Source organism: Ursus maritimus, unplaced genomic scaffold (assembly GCF_017311325.1).
Source record: "Ursus maritimus isolate PB19 unplaced genomic scaffold, ASM1731132v1 scaffold_29, whole genome shotgun sequence".
NCBI classification, from domain to species: domain Eukaryota; kingdom Metazoa; phylum Chordata; class Mammalia; order Carnivora; family Ursidae; genus Ursus; species Ursus maritimus.
In genome coordinates, this window is record NW_024425452.1 from 14,490,812 (window position 1) to 14,514,483 (window position 23,672).

Genomic DNA, 23,672 nt, shown 5'->3' on the forward strand with positions numbered 1-23,672 from the left:
TCAAGCTGTCCTCTGGGGAAGTCACTGGGAAGAGATTTTAAAAACTCTTCTGCCAACTTCATGTCTTTTCTTAAAATAACAGCAATTGGAGCCAATCCCAATTCAAATGTCTGCAAAAGATGTATATTCCAGAACTATTCAGTGAGAAACACCAATCACAATCATTCTAAATGTAACGGTAAAGCACAATGCTCATTTTTCCAAATTAATACCAGCTGACAACCATCCATAATAGGCAGCAAAGAGTTCTTACCTCTAACTGTTTAAGTTGGTTCCTCAAAGCTTCCAGATTATTATCCAGAGACTCCCGGTTGTCGAAAGGGGGCTTCATATCTTGAAGTAAGGCCAAATACTCATGCATTTTTGATGTGTGCTGTAAACACTGCTGTAACTCCGTGGAAAACTAAACATAAATTTGGACATTTTAATTCAATAGCCTTTACGTAGTTTTTTAAAGCAAATAAAATGTATGGGGTTATTCCCAAATGTTTCATGCAGCTACCGTCATACAAAATGTAAAATCAACTTACTTGTTCCATTGAGCTATCTCCAGAAGTCATTCCTTTTGACCCTGAAATATTTTCCAAATGGTCTGGGATATCGCTGCACAGCTCCCCCAGCTTCTCATCGCTTGGCAATTTTGATGCACACACAGTTGAGTTTTCTAGTCCAGTATCTTTTATATTTTGTAAATTAAGGGAACACTGGTTTCCTTCTTTGCTTTTAAGATCATCAAGAATGTGTGACTTTTCATACACCATCTCAGAAGTAGTGGATGAGTTTTGATTCCAGTCTCTGACCTGTTCTACTTTCTCTGAGTACGTGTCAGCAAGCAGCTTGTAGAAAATATTTTCAAGTTGCAGTGGAGGTACTTTAGATGTAATACCTCTTTTCTCTAGCTCATACTCCATCTGGGTTAATTCTTTTATCAATTCAAATGCTCCGGTAATTTTCTGGCTATACTGATTTTGCTTAAGTATATCAAGGAGAAGCTCAGACTTAAGATTTGCAATACAGAACGGATCATCTCTACTCTCTGCTTTCAGTTCTAGTGAATTACTCGTGGGGGAAACTCCAGAACAGTCACCAACTTTAAAGTCAACGGGCACACCAGATGCTTCATTTGCCAACTGTGATGTGCTAACTCTTTTAATTAAGTTTTGAATTAAAATTTTGGTGTCTGCACAGACTGAAGATTCTCCAACCTCTTGAGGATTCACAGGACCTTCTTCCAATCTGCTCTTTAAGATAGCCTTTATATCCTCAACAAATACCTGAGACGAGTCGGGAATGTGAACCTCCTTTTCTTGGAGTCCTGGAGACAAGTCTTGTTCTTTTTGCCACTGTTGCTCAATTTTTTCCATCTTGTTGTTCATTTCTGAGACTAAGCAGTCCGTGCTTAAAGGGTTACTGGAGTTACCATTGCTTATTCCTTCTGTGCAGAGTTCTGGTGGCACAAAATCATTATTTTGCCCCCGGTCTTCCACATTTCTAAGAGGTAAGATTGACAGTGTGCTTTCATTTCTTTCTGGTGTGAGCTGAGCAATTCCTGTTTGCCCTTCTGAGACACTTTCTTCAGTACAGACATCACTCTGTTGGGCCTTCTCATTCTGAGATGAGACTTCCTGGGTAAGAGCTGTCCTCTCTTTTGCACCATCTACTCCGAACTGTACGTGATCCTTCCTGGCAGGGGAAGCTAGGAGAACACAGCTTAGGATGCCTTCATTTGGTTTCAATACATCTTTTGCTTTTACATCTTTAGCACAATGTTTTAAATAAGTGAACAGGTCTGAGTCTTTCTCAGGTCCATCAGTGAATGACTCTTTCTCAGTACTTGTATCCCCTCCAGACAACAGAATGTCTGAAGTCACGTCAGCACTGATCACTTTGGAAACTGAGGAGTCAAATATTTCTTCAAGATTCTCAAACTGAACGGGACTTCCGCTAACCACTGTCTGTAGATTCTTTGGTTCATCTTTAAGAGTTACAGTTACTTTTTCCAGGCTTCCTTTCTGATTATGTTCTTCACTGTCTGTGATTTGTGGAAACGGAAACTGACCATTACCTAAATCAAGACTCTCCCTTGTACTTTCACTAGGCAAAAGTCTGAGATCCTTATTATCTTCTTGTAGACTTTCTCCTAGCACCTCTCCTTTACCTGAGCACATTTTATGAACTGATGTTTCCTCTTCTATTAGTATACAGCTTTGGTCACCTTTCTTTTTAATTAGACCTCTTTCATTTCCTTGATGATCCTTGGCAGTTACAGGGGCTATGGATGACAAATGGCTTTCCTCAGCAGGCTTTCCTATTACATCAGGCTCAGGACAAATGATTTTATCAAAAGATGAGTAGACTTGAAGTGTCACATTCTCAAAATATGGATCTCCACCTTTCACAGAATCAGCAGATTCTGGCCCTTGGATCAACTTAACCTTCACGTTCATTAGATCATTATCTACTTCAGAAGTTGAACAGATGTTAGTATCATGTAAAATATCTACAGAGCCAAAGGTGTCTTCTGATTCAGTGTCTTTAGTGATCGGCAGCAATATATCCTTAAGAGCCAGCTCATGATTTAACAGATTTTCTGCGCTTTTTCCAACAACCTCAGCTGTATCTTCTTGAGGGTTGCTTCCTTCTGTAACTAAGCTACTTTTACTAGTTGATTCTAGCTGTAAACCATTTATACTTTGCTGGTTTTCTAAAGAACTGCAATTGTGCACTTTATCTGGGAGAATTCTTTTATTAACACTCTGACTGTCCTGGCTGTTTTCCTTTTCACCTACTGCAATGGCACACAACTGGATATCCATATCTGAAGCCTCATCCTGGCACCAGGATTCTTCACTGTCACCTTCTACTCCTTCTTCATCATCACTGTCATCATCATCATAATCGTCATCATCATCCTGATCATTATTGTCACATACATAATCCTCGTAACTTTCTTCACTTTGCATAGAATCAAAATGCTCAGTCTCAGATTTAAATTCTTGTCCAGTAATATGTTCTTCTTTTCTCCCTCTCCAACACCCAGTGCCGTCAAATTTTAACAAAGCACTGAAGCTCTCTTTTCTTTCTACGATTCTATAACCAGTCGATGAGTCAGACTCATCACCTTCAAGGCTATTTGAGCTTTCCCTTTCTGACATGGTTTCCAGCAACGGTCCACTGCCCTCGTGTGAGCCAACTGAATCTGAATGGATTCTTTCACCAGGATCGAATCTGGTGTTCTCAGCAGCAATGAGAATACCCTGGAGAGACTCTGGGCTTCCCCTCACACCCAAGCCGTCAACCAGTGGCCCGCGGGCCACCATGGAACTGTCATTCTCTCTTGAGACATCATGAAACACATCACCAGGAGGAACAGCCCCATCGGTTTCCTCCTGCAGCGCAGCACAGTCCTCAGGCTGTAGACAGTCACGATCGTCACCTTCCAGAAGCAGAGAATCGTGGTCGTCATCTTCAAACAAGGGAGTATCATAAAAATCATCTTCGCTGTCGGTGTCTGTTTCTGTCACACTTGGCTGATCATCCAGGAGCGACGTTTCATAGTCGCCAGCACCGATGGGTCCCTCAGGCAGTGGTGTGCCGCAGACAGGAGATGTGCCGGCGTTACCGCTGTCACCCTGTGGGGTCAGGGCGCAGGCGACCTCTTCCAGCCTGGACCCAGTTTGCTGGTCTTCAGGTTTCTGCTGAGAGGCAGCATGCAGTTTCTCATGTTCGCTGTAAGGTTCTGATATGCATTTATTGTCACGAGATCGGACCTGAGGAGGACCGGCACCTACACTGACAGGTTTCTGTTGAGAGGGCTCTCCCTGTAAACGGATCTTGATGGCTGCAACTCCCAGAAACTGCTCTTGAAATGTCTCTCCCATTCTTTGACCCGACAGCACGGGTTGCTCGCTGAGTGGCAATGTGGAATCTTCACATTTATTTCCACTGCTCTCGGTGGGGTGTGCATCATTAAAGCTTTCCCGATCATTCCTCAATTTATCATGACTTAGCAAGGCACTCAGCCTGGGAGAATAGTCAAAGATTGCCAAATCCCTGTTCATATGATCTTCATTCTCTTTCTCATTCAAGTCACAGATCCTCCTAGTTTTTGATTTCACAATAGGATTTGCTATCGAATCACTTGCAAAGTTTTGAATATTTTTAGAATGACTACAGTCACCTGCGTGTTCATTGGTTCCAACTTGACTTTGATTTTCACGGTTTTTAAGTATGTTTTCAGAGTCTTGTCTAGGCGTGCCAAGTGCCCCAAGTCCAGGCTGTGTTAAATGGGATGAAGAACTGGAAACACACACAATGGATGAATTCTTGACTTTAGGATCAGTTGCTATTATATTTGCCAGGTTTTCTGACTGGCAGAATTCACTACTGGTAACATTATTTCCCATTTCATTAAACTCTTCATCTATGGCATGCTTTCTACCTTCAGGGGTTTCTTTATGCTTAGGTTCTCCATAATGACATGTATCAAAACTACCCGGTGAAGCTTCCTTTTCTTCACTTGGAGCATTATTGAGAAAAACACCAGGGAGTCTTAAGGCATCAAGACATGCTTTGATGGGTGTGTCCTCAAATTCTGCACTACAGCCTTCCAGTAGCATCCCGACAGCCTCATTCAAGTCTCCATCGTACAGCAAAAGCCTCTGCCCTGTGTTTGCATCCATATAGCTATTTATCATCAAATAAGATAGGAATAATTTTTTAGTTTGTTCTGAGCTCTGAGCTGCCTCTGGCTCTTCTCCAACAAAAACATCCTCTTCTTGCCTGTAATCATGGACTGTAGATGGTTGGAATTTACAGAAAGAGAGCCATCTTCTGGCATTTTTACAAGCATCTAAATCTCCCAAATCTGGCATTTTATCGGGCAGTATTATACTTTTCAGAATCGATGCTGTGTTATTATCTATAATTCCCAGCTGCTTAGCAACATCCAAACCAATGACTTGAGAAGTTTCTGGAATATAAAGAGCAGCTATTTTCTGCCTGCCGTTCAGGATTTTGTATGCCAATTCATTTGTAATCAAGTCTTGCTGCAAGGAAGAAGATGTAGGAAATATTTCACCGGAGTGAGGCCAAATGAGTCCAACATAGCCTCGCTGAGCCTCTAGTACCAAAAGAGCACTGCTCGAAGTTATGAGATCACACTGCACTGCTTCATCCACCGTCAAGCGTTTAGCAGGGTTTGAGTGGATGATTCCACCTGTTTGAACCTGATACGTGAGAATGTTGTTAGCTGTGTCTCTGTCAATCATCCCTGCTGCCATAGCTTCTTCAACGGTCATTCTTTGACCAGAGTCACAATCGATGAGACCCCCAGAAAGAAGCTGTGCGCCCAATAACCTAAACATGGTTTCACGGTCTATGAGACCTTCATGAGCCGCCCTTAAAATGCTTATGTTTCTTCCACATTTTAATGTTATTCTGCCTCCTTCTTGTGGTCTCACCGGGAGAAGCCGCATCCCAGTGTTATCCTGTAAAATACTTCTTTGTATAAGGTCTACTAAAGACACCCTCTCGGCGGTGCAGGGGTCAATAAGATCTTTACACGTGTTTTGCTTTTCTAGGACTTTAGAAAATAATGCTGAGGAAACCAAGTTCTGGTGGAAAGCCTTCTGTAGGGTCAACTGTTCCCCTGTGGCTGGAATGACTAGAAAGCCTGTGGAAAGCAGTATCTCAAGAACTCTGATGGCCATGGGTTCTGATATCATGCCTTGGGCCAAAGCTTCCAGCACTGGAATAGTGGTAGATGACACAGTAGAAATGATCTCCTTTGCTTGGTTTAGTTCTTTGAGTTGGCACAAAACTTGTTCATCAATAAGGCCATGACTTTTGGCATCTTGGAGGTCAAAACATTTTCTTAATTCTGGTGAAATTAGACCAGAAATCATTAGCTGTGTCTCAAGCAACCTGATTCCTGTGTCATAGTCAATAAGGCCTCTTAAAACTGCCTGAAAGACGGGAAGGACTTGTCCAGTTGTCTGATCAACGGTGCCTGCAATCACTTTATCCAGCTGAAAAGAGAATATAAAATTCTCAGATCAGTCGGGGACCCAAGGGTGGGCAGAATTTCATGAAACTTAGTTTGCATTTTTTTTTTCTTAAGAAATAAATACACTTCAACATAAAAATCCTCTACTTACCAAGGCGCAGCAATGCTGTGAATGTTAGGCAGCTCAAATGCACAAGTGATCTATGTCAGTGATCTATTCAACAGCACAGGATGTGATAAAAGCTTTGAAAACAACATGCATCTGTGAATTGAAAACTTAATATTGTGTACATTAACAAGGTTAGTGAGGACACAACAGAGTAAATGATGAAAGTGAGAAAACAGAACACGTACCTAAGAAGGCAAATCATGCTCTCTGCAATTGGGTGAGATTAGTCGACTGACATGAAAGAGAGTATCAAACCCCATGCTATTGATGTTTACAGCATACAGACTTCTTCGCAGACAGTAAAAAAACTAGTGAACCAGAAAAATTGTTACATACCCCCAAAATGTGACAAATACTGTGTAAAGTATTCCAGGGAGTAAGGGAATTGAATATAAAGATAACTTTTTCAATACTGAATATTATGCTGAATATTGTGAACATGTATTGTCAAGTTTCAAAAGTTTAAAGACAGGCCAAATTCTAAGTGATTCCTGTTATATTTTAAGAAGATGCGAGGGCATCCTCACTATAACGAATGGCCCAGAATTCCTCCAATAAATCTCACGGTTGTCTCTGAAAATCACACTAGTTCATACCACGCTAATGTCACCTTTAAAGATGAGTCAAGGCTATTTTATAACATCCTATTTATATAGTGAAATATCTAATACAGCAAAAGAATGGCTTTTAAAGAGAAGAGTTAGAAAAATGAATGATTCTTTTCTTTTACCATGCAAGGCAGAGATTAAGATGTCACAGAAACTGATGATAGCAAGTGTAAGACTGCATTTAATAAACAACAGTAAAATCTCTAAATACTTAGATAAACTCCATCCACGTTCTTTCCATGTACACAAATTCAAGGTCATTTCTTTATCACTGACATATATTTCTACAGCCATGCAATAAGACTAAGAATCTTGAAACAGCTCCATGTTTTAAATAAATTATATTACCTTCTCCTCTATCTTTTTATCTCCTAAGGTTTGTGATTCTTGTAGTTGTTTCAGAGATTCACTAAAGAAGGAATTATAACTTTCTTGAAGAGATTTCACTTGTTTTTCCAATTCATTTCTTTCTTCATCTGTCATTCTAAAATAACCAGAAAGCATGAAAAGAGGAACGCAAGTTTTCAAGTGATAAAAATGACATATTAGCTCAATGATTTTGTCAAGTAAAATCCTTTTCTAAATAGGCACATGATCATAAAATAAAACAGAACTTCATATACAGATTGCTCAAATCTCAGAATGACTGTATGAAAATTAAGGATGGCCCTTTCACATCCAGGAATCCTTCCCTTGCCTGAGAAGGAGACTGGAGAGAAGGACATAAACTAATACATCAGCACTTCTCTACACATTTCTAAAATAACAATACTGTTACCCGACAGAGGGAAAGATCCTACTGTTAGTTCCAACATGGAAATGGGACAGAGAGAGACCATTACTCAAGATGAAACTTGTTTAAACTGAAGCATGAATAAAGATGAAATTAACAAGGAAATTAACCTGATTCTCTAAGGTACAAGACAAAGCCATTGTGACATAATCTTGGGGACAGCCCCAAAAAGGATTTAAGAAAAGCATAGATTTCTTTCCACCTGAGGCACTAGCTGAAATAGATTAAGTACCTTGTTGGAAAAAGTAAGACCAAAATGTGAGCAACCAGGTTATCACAAGTCTCAGCAATGAAAATGAACACAGTCATATATATTTTCCAAAAAGTAAAGTCGTAGAGAGTCATAGAAAGTACTATTTAGAATTAAGATTGGCTTGGAATCTTTACCACTAGCTACCCACTCTTAACCTCTCTGAGCCTGTTTTCTTATCACTAATATATGGGAATAACAGATACATTTCAGGATTTTGGTCAAGACTGTAAGTGACTAAAAGTGACAATTACATTGCTAAGTTTATAGCTGTATGTTAAGTATAGCTTGAGTTCAATTTTAAAAATCTCAATTAAAATCTACCAGCTTTTGCTTTACTTAACATGAAGACCACGTCTCTACTTTGAATAAAAGAACTAATGAAAACCAACATACTTGTCTCCATGTTTTGCCAAAAATAGCTGCATGGTTTGAAGTGCTTCAGATAATTGCTCCTTCTTGGTTGATATTTCTTCACTGGAAATCTGCAAGGTTAAGAAAACATATTCAAACTCTCCCCTCGTAAGACTAGAAAATAGTAATTTTTAGAAAGCTAATTAAGTTTTAATTAAGATCCAAATGCTGGGTCTACTTTCTGGGTGGCCCAAGCCAATAACCTTTAGTTATTATCAGTGTACAAGTCCGGATAAGAAGAGTACTTTATCTAGAATGCAGATTAAGGAAAGTCTCTCGCTCTTTCTCTAACCATAATGCCCTCATTTTCATTAGGAAATAGTAATATGGCATTACATGGTTCTTGCATTTGTCACAGCACAACAGTGGATAAAGGTTGCCTTAACCATCCCGTGTGTCCAGAGGTTCTTCATTGGCCCAGTGTCCCCCCTGTGTGGTGCAGCACTCAAAGATACATGAATGTGGGACACTACTCCAAGACTATCTGCCCTCCTCCAAGGTTCCGTATGCCCTGCGGCTTTTGAAAAAATTATTGTGAAAGCATTAATCTGTAGAGCTGCAGACCAAGAATAAATAATTTCTAAAATATGCAAAATTCGCCTGTGACAGGGGAATAAAATTGATCTGTTTGAGGAAAAGCAAGGGGTTGTAACATTTTTTTCCTAATCTCTCAACGTATCACTTATGAATACCCTTATTCCAAAAAATGACTGCCATTATTTTAGAGCAGCAGAGATGAGAGGAAATGATGGGCAAATGAAAAAGTATCTTTTCCCCCAATGTACTCTGTTCAGAACAGAGTCAACTTAAAGTCTGTTTTTCACAGTTACAGATAATAGTGAGGCCATATTGATTTTTAAAACACACATTTATTATTCTATCAAAGTACCTTAAATTTCACTTAACAGAAAGACCATCAAGTATTTCCTAGAGATTTATAATTTAGGTTATGATCTGTATTTAAAAAGTATCTCTGTCTACTTTTATGTCTACTAGGTCTAAAACGGATTCAGTAAAGTTTGGGGGAATTTTAAAATGCAGAATGAGGAAATACCAAGGTTTGTAATTTATAACTTTCAAAAGAAACTTGTTTTCCCAAGAAATCCTTGCTAAAGTTTATGTCCCTATTTTAGTTCTTTTCCTGATAGGGGGGAAAAGAGGGAGAAGATATTTTAAAGTAAATATTCACATTCATTACTTTGAAGGTTTGGAGTTTAAAACACCAAATGTAATTGCTTTCCAACTTCTGATTTCTTCCACACTAATGGGAAATATAGTATGTAAGACTACTAGCTAATATGGCTTTATTTCAATTGAATACTAATTCAAGTATACACTTGGGTCTGTAAACTTCAACGGGGAATGCCAGATAAGTTACATCTGTCTCATATCATAGCCAAAGCCAGACAAGACATTGAAGTTTCCCCCTAATTATGTCAACAATGTCTGTTTCAACTGATGACAAGTGAACACTGATGCAGAGCTAGAAGAGGAAGCTAATGATAGCCCCCAAATTTCCAAAGGTCAGACAGGGGCAGGAGGGCAAGTAGAAGAAAAATATTTGAGGAAGAATGTTGCTTAACTTAACGTAAACTTTTTTTTTTTTTTTAACAGAGCCTCAATTCCAGTGCTATCACCAGCAAGCATCAACACTGGACCTTAGTTAGCTCAACAATGCCCTAAGAGCTTCAAGCGGTACCATGATATCCAACAGACATCATGGGGCACTAACATCTCAAGAGCTACGCCATCCAACTACTACCAAGCAGCTGGGGAGCAGAAGACAGCCCACAGCATGAAAGAATTCATTTAGGTAAGGGAAAGTATCTAGAATTTCCAGTGATTGACTAGAGAACAAAGACCCAGGAAAGCACAACTAAATTAAATCCTCAAAAATGTTAATACCCTAGTTTGTATTTCTGTTGTTCTTGAACGTTTTCATTTACCTTTGTAAGAATGAGACCACATATCTTTACGATTAGGAGTGCACGGGTTTACTCTGGGCACAAAACAGGATGACTGATCTGGAGCAATTCTCTTCACTATAATCAAGAAGCAGATCCACCCACTAAGAGAAACAGTACTAGTAAGACTAACATCTATAGTTCAGGCTTTGGAATCAGAGACACTTCCTCCTGCTACATACTGTGTGTAATTCCTTGGGCAGGCTACTTAACCTCTCTGACCCTCATTATAATTGCCTACAAAAATGGGGGAAATTAAGGTATAGAACTAAAGTGGTTTTTTTAGGTTGACTGCGTCAACTCAGTAAATTCTACTCACTGTTGTTATTATTAAATCAGAACCTCAGTGAATACCTTTTGCCTAGAGAAGGGAGATTTTCCAGCCTTCTCGCCATCTCTCAATGTCTTGCTGATATTTGATACCCATTTCTGTAATTCTTTGGCTTTTTCAACATGCTCTTTCTTTTCTTCTTCCAGTGACTTCTGACAAGTGTGAGTGGGTTTAAAAAAAAAAAAAAAAGATATATTCCAGTAAATGCTTGAGCTATTAAACTGACCTCTCCACAGAAAATAAGAATGTAGAAATATTTTTTCATCACACACAGTTTACTGAGCATTTTATGCGTTCACTTAACCATGTTTATCACGTCACATGGCAGATGTGCTACCAAAATGTTTACAGTCACAAAGAAAGCTGTGACACTCTAGAATGATCAGTCTAACCTCCCAGCTGGTCTATCAATATGACAAATAAAAACACTCAATTTTATTCATGAAGCACTAGAAGATCTTTGAATTGCTGCCTTTGCATTAGCATTACAATCACAATGGTCTAGACAGAAAAGTGTCAAAAATGGAAATCTGAAAGAACAGTGAATGTGTACATACATGTGAAAAATACACAGAATGAAGAAAAATCTCTCCCCCTCTTCCAACACACAACAATGCTACTCTTAATTAGACTCTAGCCAGAAATGGGAGATTGTGGTAAACATTTATTATGTAAAGAAGGTTACAATGTACAGAAAAACTAGAAACTTTTTCACTTTTCAAGGAGATCGGAAACACTGTAGCCTCATGGATGTGGGAACAAATTTACATCTTTCTCTTTGATTCCATGGTGCCTTTCGAAGTGCTCTTTCAGTGAATGTAATGGATCATTTAAAAATGGCAGCCCTAACATCCACTGGATCTGTTCAGTGATGAAGAATCCTGAAGAAAGGATGCTATGAACTTGCTGGAGTTCATCACGCTTATTCCATATTCCTTTATTTTAGTGTAGGGAAGATCAAAACAAAACAGAACAAAACCACTAACCTAAAAGCTAAAGGAAACCATTTTGAAGAACAGTAAATATTTTGTTACTTTCAATTTAAAAATTATTCTCTCTTCTGAACAGTCAGCTATTTCCAGGCCTCAAGAAATAAATGGTGCTTTGAGTATGTGACATAATTGCTAGGCTGTATATTTAACTGATATCATCATGCTCTGGACAGATCATATGAAGTGGACAGCATCACCCCCGTGAAAAGTTATTTAAACATGTCCTTTTATGAAGAATAGTAGAGGCTAGAAATTCCTGTCATCAACGGTTCAGATACTTCTAAGAGTTTAAGTCCTGTGTGGAAATCAAAATCAGCTTTTTCTAAAGCTTCTTTGTATGTTAACTTTCTTTTCGTTTGAGGGCATATTATATTTCTGACATAGGACTTTTGATCTTTGAGTTTTGTAGCAATGAAAACATCTATGATACCTACCTGGAGAGCCTCTTCTATTGACAACCGGGAATGAACCTGTGGCTCGATCAACCCCCCTGTCAAGTACTGAAATTCCAAACATCTGATTCCCATTTCCTTACTTATGATATTTGCATTCACAGCCTCCATCACTGACATCACTTTGCCAGTGACAGGATGGCCAATGCCTGTGATTACTAACTCACACTGTCGCAGCTGCTGGGCAAACCCCTCATCCACAAGGCCTCTATGCAAAGCCTCTGCCACCCGGTACTTTTTGCCAGTGAGAGGATCAATTATTCCCCCTGTACTGACTTGGGCTTCAAGGCATCTGAGGGCAGTGATCCGGTCAACCAAATTTCTGCGGGAGGCCTTCAGGACAGAGATCCTTTCCCCACTGGTGGTCAGCCAGTACCCCGCAATAGGACTGTGCAAATCCTTCTTGGGAACCAGCCGGCTCAGCAGGGCATCGGCAAGTTCTGTAAGCGTGATGAGTCCTTCCTGATATTTTCTGACCCAGGCTTTGTCAATTGTTCCCTGCTCTATAGCTTCATTCATGTTGAACTGTAACCCCGTTTTAGTATCAGTCAGCATATGAGAAGGATGCCCATAGGATTCAAAAAATGTGGCTTCCTTCCACTGATACTGCTGCCCCGAAAGCTCAAGATAGGTGCTTTTTCCAATTAGGTTTCTCTGGAAAGCCTCATATGCAGTCAGTTCTGCTCCTGTTTTAATATCTACTACAGAAATCCTATGGGTTTTCCCTACATTGAGATCAGAGATGTTCCTCTCCCCGAATGGAAACAGAAAGCACTGGCAATCTACATCAAATACACACATTCGCAGTAATTCTGAGTAATAGAGAGCTTGCTTGTTGTTGGGATTAGGAAAAACTCTTGTGTTGCTGGATGGCTCATGTAAAAATTGTAGGATGGCATTATTTAACAAGCCGTGTTGCAGAGCAACTTCTGGAGGAAGGCGGATGCCCCTCACAGGGTCAATGACTCCCCCACTGGCAATCTGGGCCTCCAACATATGTTTACCTCTTTGTCTGTCAAGCATTCTATTTTCCATAGCTTGGAACACTGACAATGTCTTAGAAGAATATGAATATCCCAGGGCTGCCTTCTCTGCCTCAAGAAGCCTAATTTTGAATTCGGAATCAATAACTCCATTCAGGATTGCATCTTCAACAGAGTATGTCTGACCTGAAATGGGATCGATTATAAAACCTGTTGCAGCCTGAGCTTCTAAAAATGCTAAAGCCATCATTTTGTCTATTATGATTTTCTTGGCTGCTGAGGCAAATGAAATCTTTTCTTTTGTGGATTCTAGATAAAGCCCCGCAATTGAGGTGGCTTTCGTCAAAAACTTGCTAAGAGTTTTCTGAACTTCGTCAACAGTCTTGAGACCGAGTCGCAGCTGCTCTACTGTTTTCATGTCCAGAAGCTTAGCTTCAACCAACTGCCTGGCAGTCACAGTGCGCCGGAGCCCCTGGAATTTAAATTCATCATCCCTAACTGAACATGTGTGATCACCATCCACATTCTGGAAGGTCTCTGGTTCTGAGCCTTGCTTAAGAAAATCTCTCTTGAGTCCACCGGATGCTCTGCACCCTTCAAGCATCCACTCTTCGGCACTGGGGCCTGGGTTCTTTTCTTGTTTTAATGTGGTGACTTCTGTGTGCATATCATACTGCTTGTTCTTAGCTATCTGTAACAGGAATTTATGAGACGTTAAAAGTCATCTAAAGAACAGTATGTCACTTTACCCATCCTTAATCCAACCAGAATTCCTACAATGACGGAAGTAAGTAAAGAGAGGAAAATTTTCAAACCAGAGAGGGTTCAGGGACAAGTAATATTATTTTGAGAGTCTGAAGTTTACTTTAGATGACAATTAAGGTAATTAAAATAGTATGTTTAGGGGCACCTGGCTGGCTCGGTCGGTAGAGCATATGACTCTTGATCTCAGGGATGTTAAGTTCGAGCCCCACGTTGGGTACAGAGACTACTTAAAAATAAAATCTTAAAAAAAAAAAAAAAGGTATATTTAAAAAAGACTTGAGATGAAATTTGCCCAAAGAAACTTTAGAAATTAAAGTGAACTGCTTGGTTTTTCTAGCTTTAAAAAAAAAAAAAAAATTCTCCAGAATATAATACCATAAATATAACCATATAACCACTACATGTATGTATTTAATCTCAGACATTTAAAAATTAAAGAACGATAATTTGTAGTAAAGATTCAAGCCAATCACTAGAAAACTATAGCATAATTTTCTGCCAGAACTACAAAGAGCCAATCTCATTCAACACTGTTAAAAAATTTAGCAGAGAAAGGAAACGAGAGGAAACGTGGCATAAGGTAGCTGATAAAGTCTCAGAATCCAGAGTATACCTCCAAGGGGGCCAGAAGCTTCGCCAGGTCCATTTCACACTTGTCATCTTGATACCTAACTGGTGGCCTGGAATTGTACAGAGCTTGATCTCTTATCTTCTCGATTTCGGATAGTTTTGTAATAGGGTTTGTCTCATCAAAAGTTATCTGTAATTCGGTGCTTGTCTGAGAAAAATACTCAGAGTAACTGTGCTGGCTTTTCTCTTTCTCAAGTGGAGCCCCTGACGGCCAGAACTGGACTTCCTTTGGTATTTGTTCAACAACCCGATGTTGCCACTTTTCTTCCGCCTGCTGTGGGTCTTGATTCCATCTCAGCAGAGGAGACCTGGCCGCTGGGTGAAGCTGCCCTGTGTTCCTGGAGGGCAGGTCTGCAGAGTGCTGGCACTCATTCACTACCATCTCAAACTCTGGTTTGAAGGGACAGTCTTTGGCCGGGTTCCTTTTTTGGATTTCACACTGGAGCAAAACTAACTGATGTTCCTGTTCCTTTATCTGTTGATCCATCTTTTGCTTCAGGCGCTCGACTTCACGTTTCTGGGCTACCAGCTCGTTTTCCAGTTTCCGACATTTCTGGTAATTATTTGCTTCCACATTCTGCCCTTGCTGCATTTGCTCGCGATACTGCTGCAGCTGTCTTTCAAGTTCTCTGATGTTTGTCTCACAGAGCTTAGCGTTCTCCTGAGCTCTGCAGTTTTCTCGCTGAAGAGACACGAAGTCAAGTTTGATGCCTGAAATATCGTTTTCAGTGATAACTTTGGAGTCCATTAACTTCTCCATCTTTTTCCGAAACTCCTCTGCCGAGCGTTTGAACTTGTCCGATTCCTCCTGAAACAGAACCATCTTTCTGTGGGTCATCTGCTCCTCTATGGTCTTTAAGTGCAGCTCGTCTTGCACTTTTTTCAACCTGTTATTTAACTCTTGGACCTGAGCCTGCTGCAGCTGTACCTTCTGCTCCCCTAGTCGCTTCTCCTCCTTGGAGGCGCTCAGCTCTGCACTCAGACTTCTAACCTCTTTCTCAGTGTTCTGGATGATAACGTTCTGCTGGTCACACTTCTGCTTAAACTCACTGACTAAATTTTGACTTTTGGCCAGGTCTTCCTCTAGGCATTTAATTTTTCTATGGAAATCCTGTTCCGTTTTTGTTTGTTTGTGCAAGTGTTCGTTGGTGTTGCGTAGCTGATCTTTAAAACCATCTGCCTGAATTTTCAGGGCTTCGCATCTTTGCTGGATAGCTTGTTTCTCCAAAACCACGTTCGCAGATTCTGTCTGAATTCTCTGCATCATTAACTTGGTTTCATTATTCTGCCTCGTAAGCTCATCTACTTTTTGTTTTAGCATTTCTGCACACTCATTACTTTTCTTCAATTCTTCATTAAGCTTCTGGATTTTATCATTATTTTCTTTTTCAGCTTTAATATTTTGAAGCAATTGTGCATGGCTCTTCTCGAATTGTTCTTTGAGATGATCTGACTTTCTCTGGCAGAATCGTATTCTTTCATTAGAGGATTCCTTATCGGCCTGGAAAGAATTCACTTGTGAATTTAAATGCTGAATATTCCTCTCAGCTATAGCATGGGTCCTAGTGATCCTGTCTACTTCTCTTTGCAGTTTCCCTTTTTCCTGTTGAAGAGACTCTAATTCTACCTCATAATTGTGCTTTATTTTCCTCAGGTCATTAGCTTCTTGCATGACCTCCTCAGCTTTGTCTGTGGTTTGGTTCAGCTGCCTACCCAGTTCTCTGAGCTGCTGGGAATACCCTTCCTCTACCTGATCCTTCCTTTCCAACTCTAACTTAAGGCACCTCAGCGTATTGTTGGTTTCATCCAGTTTTTCTTTTAGCAAACGAGCCTTTTCCTCAGATGAAGTTTTTTCAAGCTGAAGGGCATTAAGTTCATACTTCAGTTCTCTCATGTCTTTTTCAGCCTTTCTATTGGCGACCGTTAGCTCATCGACCTGCTGCTTGAGTTCTTCTGTTTTCTGTTTGTCCTGCTCCTTCTGAAGACCTACGACGCCTCTGTATGACGTAGCCTGGGGCAACGTACTTTCTCTACACGAATACTGAATTTCAGTTATTCTTCTTCTTGCTTCCAGTTCGATCTTCTGCTTTTCCTTCAATTGTTCCTCTGCTATCTGTTTTTGAAACGTCAGGTCTTTTTCCATCTGCTTTATCAGCTTCAAGAGTTCCTCCTCGTTGTCCCTCTTTCTTTTTAATTCTTCCATTAACTGGTTTTTTTGTTGCTCCAAGTCATTGAGACTGGAATCTTTTCTTTTCAGATGATCTTCCAGGGTTCTTCTTGTGAAGGTGTTCTCCTCCAACTGGCTCTGGAAGTTCAGGAGGTTTTCTTCCACCGCCGCTCTTTTGGCCTCAGCCTCCGATGTGAGCTTCCTCACCCGCTCCAGCTCCCGCTCTGCAGCCTCCTTCTCCCTCACAATGGCCTCCAGCTCCCTGCGGTACTGCTTCGCTTCGCTCTCCGCCCTGATTTTCTGCAGAGCGATGTCTTCTACGTTTCTCTGCTGCTTTCTCAGTTCATTTTCCGCAGCCTCCTTGACCTTTGGAAGTTCTTCCTCTACGCGGGACTTTTGTTTCTTTAGTTCAGCCACCATTTTCTCCAACTCACTGATTTTCCCTGTAAGTTTGCTATTCTCAATCATTGTTGCCTTCTGACGCCGAAGCAGATCTGAATACGCCCCATGTTCAGAAGTCTCCTTACACCTTTTAATCTACAAGAGACGTTTACAAGTGTCAAACCTGTTCTGTTCAAATTTATCTCACAAAACCTGAAGCGATACTCATAAAATTGCTTATAAAAACAAGTGAAAGCAAAGGTAGAACAAGCACGATCACTGTCACCATCACCAGCACCGTCAATGTCACCAGCACCAACACCAACACCTTCTTCAGAATGGAAGCCTCAGAAAGTCAGCAATGGGAGAAGACAAAAAAAAAAACCCTTCATGTCAGGTTTGCTAAACCGAACAACCTTTTTTTTTTTTGTCTCTCAGTAATAATTTTGTTTTAAAAATTAGCTAGCTCAAGATCTGACAGCAAGAAAGGAGGGACCTTACAAAACATACAGCATGACCACAACCTTTTACAGATGAAGAGACTGAGGTGCAGAGAGGTCAAATAGTTTTAAAAATTCACACAGTGGGTAAATGACAAAGTGGAAAATAAAACTCACAGCAGCGCCCTTTCTGCTTTCACACACAACTCAGTCGTACAAGCTAAGAACATATAGGAACTGAATGACACTTAAAAACTCAGTTTTCAAGAACTGGCTCAATGGAAATTTAAAATGATACTTATCTCTCTCTAAGATAAACAAATAAATCTTTAAAAAGGAGGGGGACACCTCAGTGGCACAGTCGGTTAAGCATCCGACTCTTGGTTGCAGCTCAGGTCATGATCTCAGGGTGGTGTGATCAAGCCCTGCTTCCGGCTGGGTGCTCAGTGGGGAGTCTGCTTGAGATTCTCCCTCTCCCTCTGCCCCCCCCACTCATGTTCACTCTCTCTCTCTAAAACAAACAAATCTTTAAAAAATATATAAAAATAGGGTGCCTGGGTGGCGCAACGGTTGAGCGTCTGCCTTCGGCTCAGGGCGTGATCCTGGCGTTATGGAATCGAGCCCCACATCAGGCTCTTCCGCTATGAGCCTGCTTCTTCCTCTCCCACTCCCCCTGCTTGCCTCCCCCCTCTCGCTGGCTCAAATAAATAAATAAATAAATAAATAAATAAATAAAATATAAAAATAAAATATTTATATCTCCCTGTTTCATGGTTAAAGAAACAAAATACAGAACTTTGGTACCGCTTTAAAGAGTCAAATCAAAAAATAATACTTTGCATGGGGAAGGAGGAAAATTATATAAAACCGTGTAATTTCTAAAGTTGAAATCCTTATTTGTTTATACTTGCCATATTATGACAATTATAATAATCAGAGTTGCTAATGCAAAGGCAGCTACAGTCCCTGGGGGCTTTAGAAAAGATGTGCTTCATATACTCACAGATTTTGTTGTTGTTCTTGTTGTTAATGACATGCCTCATATGAATCCACCTTGACAAGTACCTTTAGATACTCCATAAATATGAAGATATTTGTTAAACGAATATGTCATTAAAAATATACTTAGGGAATCAAAGCCAATGTACACAATAAAAAATAAGAAAATTTGTTTTCAACTGATAGAAAATCGATCTCAGCTGGGAGGAGGACACTCTGCATTGACTCTAGGACTACATGATCAGGGCTAGTATAGAATGCCAACTTAACTTCTCTTTATTAATACTGTAAGATTATTAGTTTCGTATCACCAATTCTAAATCATCATAATTAGAAACATTTAAACAGGAATAGAGAAATTATTCTAGATAGCAAATTTTTTTCATTGTGAGGCTTTGGTGAATTTCAAGAATTTATTTTACATTATAGACTATATATCTTACTTTGTCTCTTCTAATTTTTTGATCCCCAATAATTTCAATAAGAATTTCAGTTGTTTCCTTTTCTAACCTAAATATCGTTTTCCATAATAAGAATTCATATAAAAACAAATCTCATCACAACCTGTAATAATTTGTGTTCTATTTTATTTTGTTATCAGGGTGAACTCCTGGGGACACTGAAGCATTTTATCTACTTAAATATAAAATTTTCAGTATTTTTTAAGATAATTTCTAATTGGTTCTTTCTCAATTGCTTATCAAAACTCCTTTAAAACTTAGCTGCCACTAAGAGGTTTTGAGCCCTCTTTTTTCTCTGTCATGTTCTGAGGTTAGAAAACTGAAAATTCTCTCAGAAAAAAAATTTTTGTTATTGAACCCTCAGTACCTTAATTACAGTCATTTTAGTGATTGTTAATAATCTCACACTGTCTAGATAACTCTGAATTTTTTAGCAAATACTACACAAATTACTAGAAATAATTTAATCCTATTGCTGATTTGCTTTCTCTTAGATCTCAAACTTACTCATATAAAAATAACCTCCTCAAGTTTTCTCTAAATGTTCCCCAAGGAAACATCCTGTCCTTTAATCTCATCAATTAATATTTGATGTACCTTTCTCTCAACACAGATTAGAAAATCTCTTTATCCATCTAACAGCCATACGGATACTCTACTAACATTTCTCTAATTCGATTTCCTCTTGTGAAATTAACTTGTAACCCTCTTTGATTTTACATTTATCATACAAAAATTCTGCTCTCAGACCAAAATTTCCAATGTAAGTCTTTCCAGACTCAGTTTCAGAAATACCACTCTCCAGTCTAAAAACTGAGCTACATATCTTTTTATGAGACATTCCATTAACATGATCTTTTGGTGGTGAATTTTTTATTAGCAATGTTTTTTTTTTATCTATTTTAAGTTACAGTCTCTGCATGGTCTTCCATAATCTATATTGTTTTGACTTTCAATTCAGTATGAATCTTTTACATTTCAAAGGATGATAAGCATAATTTGTATATATATCAGGCTTTTTGCAAAATCTCTTGGTTCTATCAACTTCTAGTATTCTACCTCATCAGATAAACTGAGGGAAGCAGCTCATGTATGTGCAATCAGATATATACTATAAGAAAGGGACTTATATTTAACTAAATATACAACTGAAAATGTATACTAAACATATAATTTAAAAGATCTACATATCATTTTAACTGGAATCATATCTCTCAAAAACTAAAAATGTAAAAAAATTATAGATGTTCTTTTACAGGTGAAAGATGTATACCAATTATTTGAATGGTCACAGATACTCTGGTTCTCCTTTCTAAGCACAAAGGAATCTAGTTATAAAGACTTGGAATTAGCTTTGTTAGTGATTTAGTTGCAGAAAACTGTTAACTCTGAACAGACTAAAATAGTTGACTCAAGTAGAAAATAAGAGAGTGACATCTATTAGACATCTACTACCATTTTGGTTCTCTCGTTATATGAAGTTACACTAAGTATAATCATCTTCAGGAGTTCAACAACAGTCTAATTTAAAATGGCTAATGTCTCACAAATTACTTATTTTGGCTTTCTGTCTACTATTTTTGTCTGTTCTGAGGTTAGGAATAGAAAGCATATCAAGATAATAAAGCATAGTATAATCTCTTCAAAATTAGATACAACGCCCTTTTATGACAATATATTTTCATAAATAACGCCTTACTCTATTTCTGAATATATTTTTTAAATGTAGAATCAAAGCACAGAAATTCTCCAAATTACAATGGTACTTAGTCTTTTACCACACAGCATGCTTTTTGGAGAACAATAAAAATAAAACAAAAACTCCACAATTCTTAAAAGGTAGTATCATTTTGTACAAAAACCCGCTTCTTCTAAATTAATGGCTCTTATATTTTAAATCCTTGAAAATGTAAATTACTTTAAAGTGTATAAAACCAACATGTTTAAGTAGTATTTCTGTAGACATCTTAATAATAGTAATTATACTACTCAAAGAAGTACATTTCTCAAATACAAGGAAACTGAAAAAAAAAAAATCCTGCCAACATTTCATAATTCCAATAGAACCATTTCAGACATTAACTCTAATAATATTAGCATCTTAAAGTGAAAATAAACAGTGTTTTCCTGTTGGAGAGAAGCAAAAACAAACTGAAAAATCCTAGGCCTCTCCTCTTTTTCACTGTAATGGTCTAATTAAATAATAACTTATCAACTATGTAAATTTTTGTCATGAAAACTTTTTTTGTTTTGCCAAACATATTGTAGCTCCCTCTAAGTTAGCTGTTCATAGTTAACCGTTACCTCCTCCTCTTCCAGCCTCTTTAATGAATCACCAGCAAATTTAATATATTGTGTCATGAGGGTGACCAGAGCAGTATATCGGGTCCTTAGGTCCATGAACTGTGAATAATGAAATAAACAATAAAAACATAATCTCCAGTGACTCTAAATGAGTTTAATGAACGTTGATTAATAATTGTAACATTAGCCTTTTTGATGGTAAAATACACAATCACCCAGTAATAGTAAGTAGATAGGAATGGGCTTATTACTGCTGTGCAAACCATACTCAATGACAGTTCTCTAAATTTAATTACAAAGTACATTTGCTACTGTCTGCAGTTAATAATTAATCTTGAATAAAGCTTTCCCAAGGATTCTTTTACAACCCTTAATAAAATGCACTGTTTAGGTAAGGGCTTCTTTTTTTGGGACAAGGAAGAAAGTTCTGGAAATGGACCGTAGTCAGGTTTGCACAACACTGTGAAGGTACCGAGCGCCACTGAACTGTACACTTAAAAATGGTTAAAATGGTACATTTTCTATTATGTGTATTATACCACAATACAAATACAGAAATATAATATTTTAGGTACTGTTCCTCTCTTTTATATCCCCTCCCCTCTCTCTTGTACTTTTACTACCTCTTGAATAATGAGATCTGCTGAGCTCTGCATTCTTCGGCGTTTCACTGGAGACTTCTGCTGTGAATCTACCATGGCCCGGTAGGTCATTGTTTGTAATTCATAGTCCTGTATAATGGAGTCAATAAGATTAAATTAATTAAAGCAAAGCATTAATGCTTCATTCTACAGTGACTCAATGCATAGATATTGAACCTGATTTCACTAAGTAACTTTTAAAAATTGCTGCAAAACTACATTCTTAGGAATCTATCTAATCCTGAGATATTTCCAACGTGGTAATAAAAATCAGAAACATTTAGGGTGGTCAGAAAAGTTTCTTAAGTCTCTTTAGAAGCTCATGGAAACATTTAGTTACAATATGCTAGTAATAGTCAGCCTCCCTTTCCCCTGGCTAGGCAATGGCACTGTAGCTCTGGATGGCGAAGGCCCAGGCACTGGCAACAACTTCAAACGCATGAACTGTCTCCTAAGAAAGTCAAGTTCTTTCAGGGAATACTCTACCAACATTAAAGAGAGAGAGAGAGAGAGATACACAAGCAGCACAAAGTGCTAAGAAACCAATTTCAGAGCTACGCATCTATTCTGACGTGTGTGCAGCTGCACATGTGTGTGACGGAGAGAGGATGAATGAAGCAGAGGCTGACAGGTGACTCACATGTCACAGAGAATTATTAGATAAGTGTCACAGGGCTCCAATGAAGATTCTCTGTTTTCACTATTTACAGAGTGAAGTGAGTTGCAGACACTTCTTTTTTATAAGTATATTGTTGAATCACATACCTGAATATTAAATTTGATGGAAGTAACTGTATCTTCTTACCTTCACAGTAGTTGAGTACTGTTCTGCATATTTTTGACACTCATCCATTTTGCTCTGTTTCATTTCTATTTCGGACACCAGCATCTACAAACACATAGAATTTAGAAGAAAAAGAACAAGGAACTCTATGGTCTTTAACCACTTAAGATACTCAGGAACTAAGAAACAGCCACGCCCTTTCGGTAAAGCTCCTTAGCCCTTTGCACTTAATATGTAAATAAGGCAAATGACAAACTTCTAGATTAAGCCACATAAGTGACACAGCTTCAAGGGGCTTCCAATGTAGAAATTAACTAAACTCCGCAGGAATTATCCAAAAGTAGATTTGAAGGCCCTCATTTTGATCAAAGCAAAACTAGACTCTACTGTCCCCTCAAGATGGAATTAAAAATCTCAAAGAATTCAATTCTCTGTCAAAGGTGGTTGTTTAATTTTCTACCACTAGCCATTTTTATTTATTTCAGATCCTGCAAAACTATTGTGGCCAGCAAAGTACTAAAGAGATTTCCATACTTAGGATTAAATGACCATTAGAAATCTGAACACTGTCCCAACATGCTATTTTCTTATTCCTTATACTTTCAAAAATTACTTCCAAGAAATCAAAGTACATGATGTATGTAGGTTTGGATTACAGGATTTTAATATTTACAATTTACTCCTTACCTTCCTCCAAATAGTTGCTGACTTTTTCTTTTAAAAAGGTAAAGGAAGAGAAGGGTGATGACTGACCACATGCAGACAAAACCTTAGTGTAAGAAACTGTTTTTACATACCTTCTGCTGATTCAACTGTGTAGCTAGAGTTTTACTATTTTCAGGCTGATTTTCCTGAATCTTTCTCTGGGTAGTTTCAACTTGCTGAATCCAATCATCTAAAGGGTGATAGGTATCTCTGTAGTACTTCAGTGATTTGCCAATGCCTTCTAAGTCCCGTAACCTAAGAGAATAAAAACAAGAGAGTCATAGTTTCCAACAGTATCCATTAAGAGGATGGAAGGTATAGAGAGGAGAGAGGAAATAACGGTACTGCAATGCACTAAGTGTAACAACAGGGGACTATGTTAAGAATTCAAGGCTACGGTGCCCTGAGGCCTATCTCCAAGGGCACTCCATA

At 38.6% G+C, this 23,672-nt stretch overlaps 1 protein-coding gene across 4 annotated transcripts in view; it reads right to left on the reverse strand.

Annotated features, from left to right (window-relative positions):
* Positions 1-23,672, reverse strand: part of DST (dystonin) — a 342,160-nt gene that overhangs the window by 127,404 nt on the left and 191,084 nt on the right. For 3 of the 4 annotated variants that reach the window (XM_040643592.1, XM_040643591.1, XM_008691755.2), the window contains 7 exons: positions 23,333-23,495; positions 22,557-22,640; positions 21,734-21,841; positions 21,111-21,209; positions 10,560-10,688; positions 8,224-8,312; positions 7,133-7,268 (listed from right to left, as the gene is read on the reverse strand). In XM_040643592.1, the coding sequence (XP_040499526.1) occupies positions 7,133-7,268; positions 8,224-8,312; positions 10,560-10,688; positions 21,111-21,209; positions 21,734-21,841; positions 22,557-22,640; positions 23,333-23,495 (808 nt within the window). Of the gene's footprint in view, positions 1-7,132; positions 7,269-8,223; positions 8,313-10,559; positions 10,689-11,185; positions 13,655-14,341; positions 17,063-21,110; positions 21,210-21,733; positions 21,842-22,556; positions 22,641-23,332; positions 23,496-23,672 lie in introns of those variants that run through there. The other variant, XM_008691756.2, reaches the window with a different exon arrangement.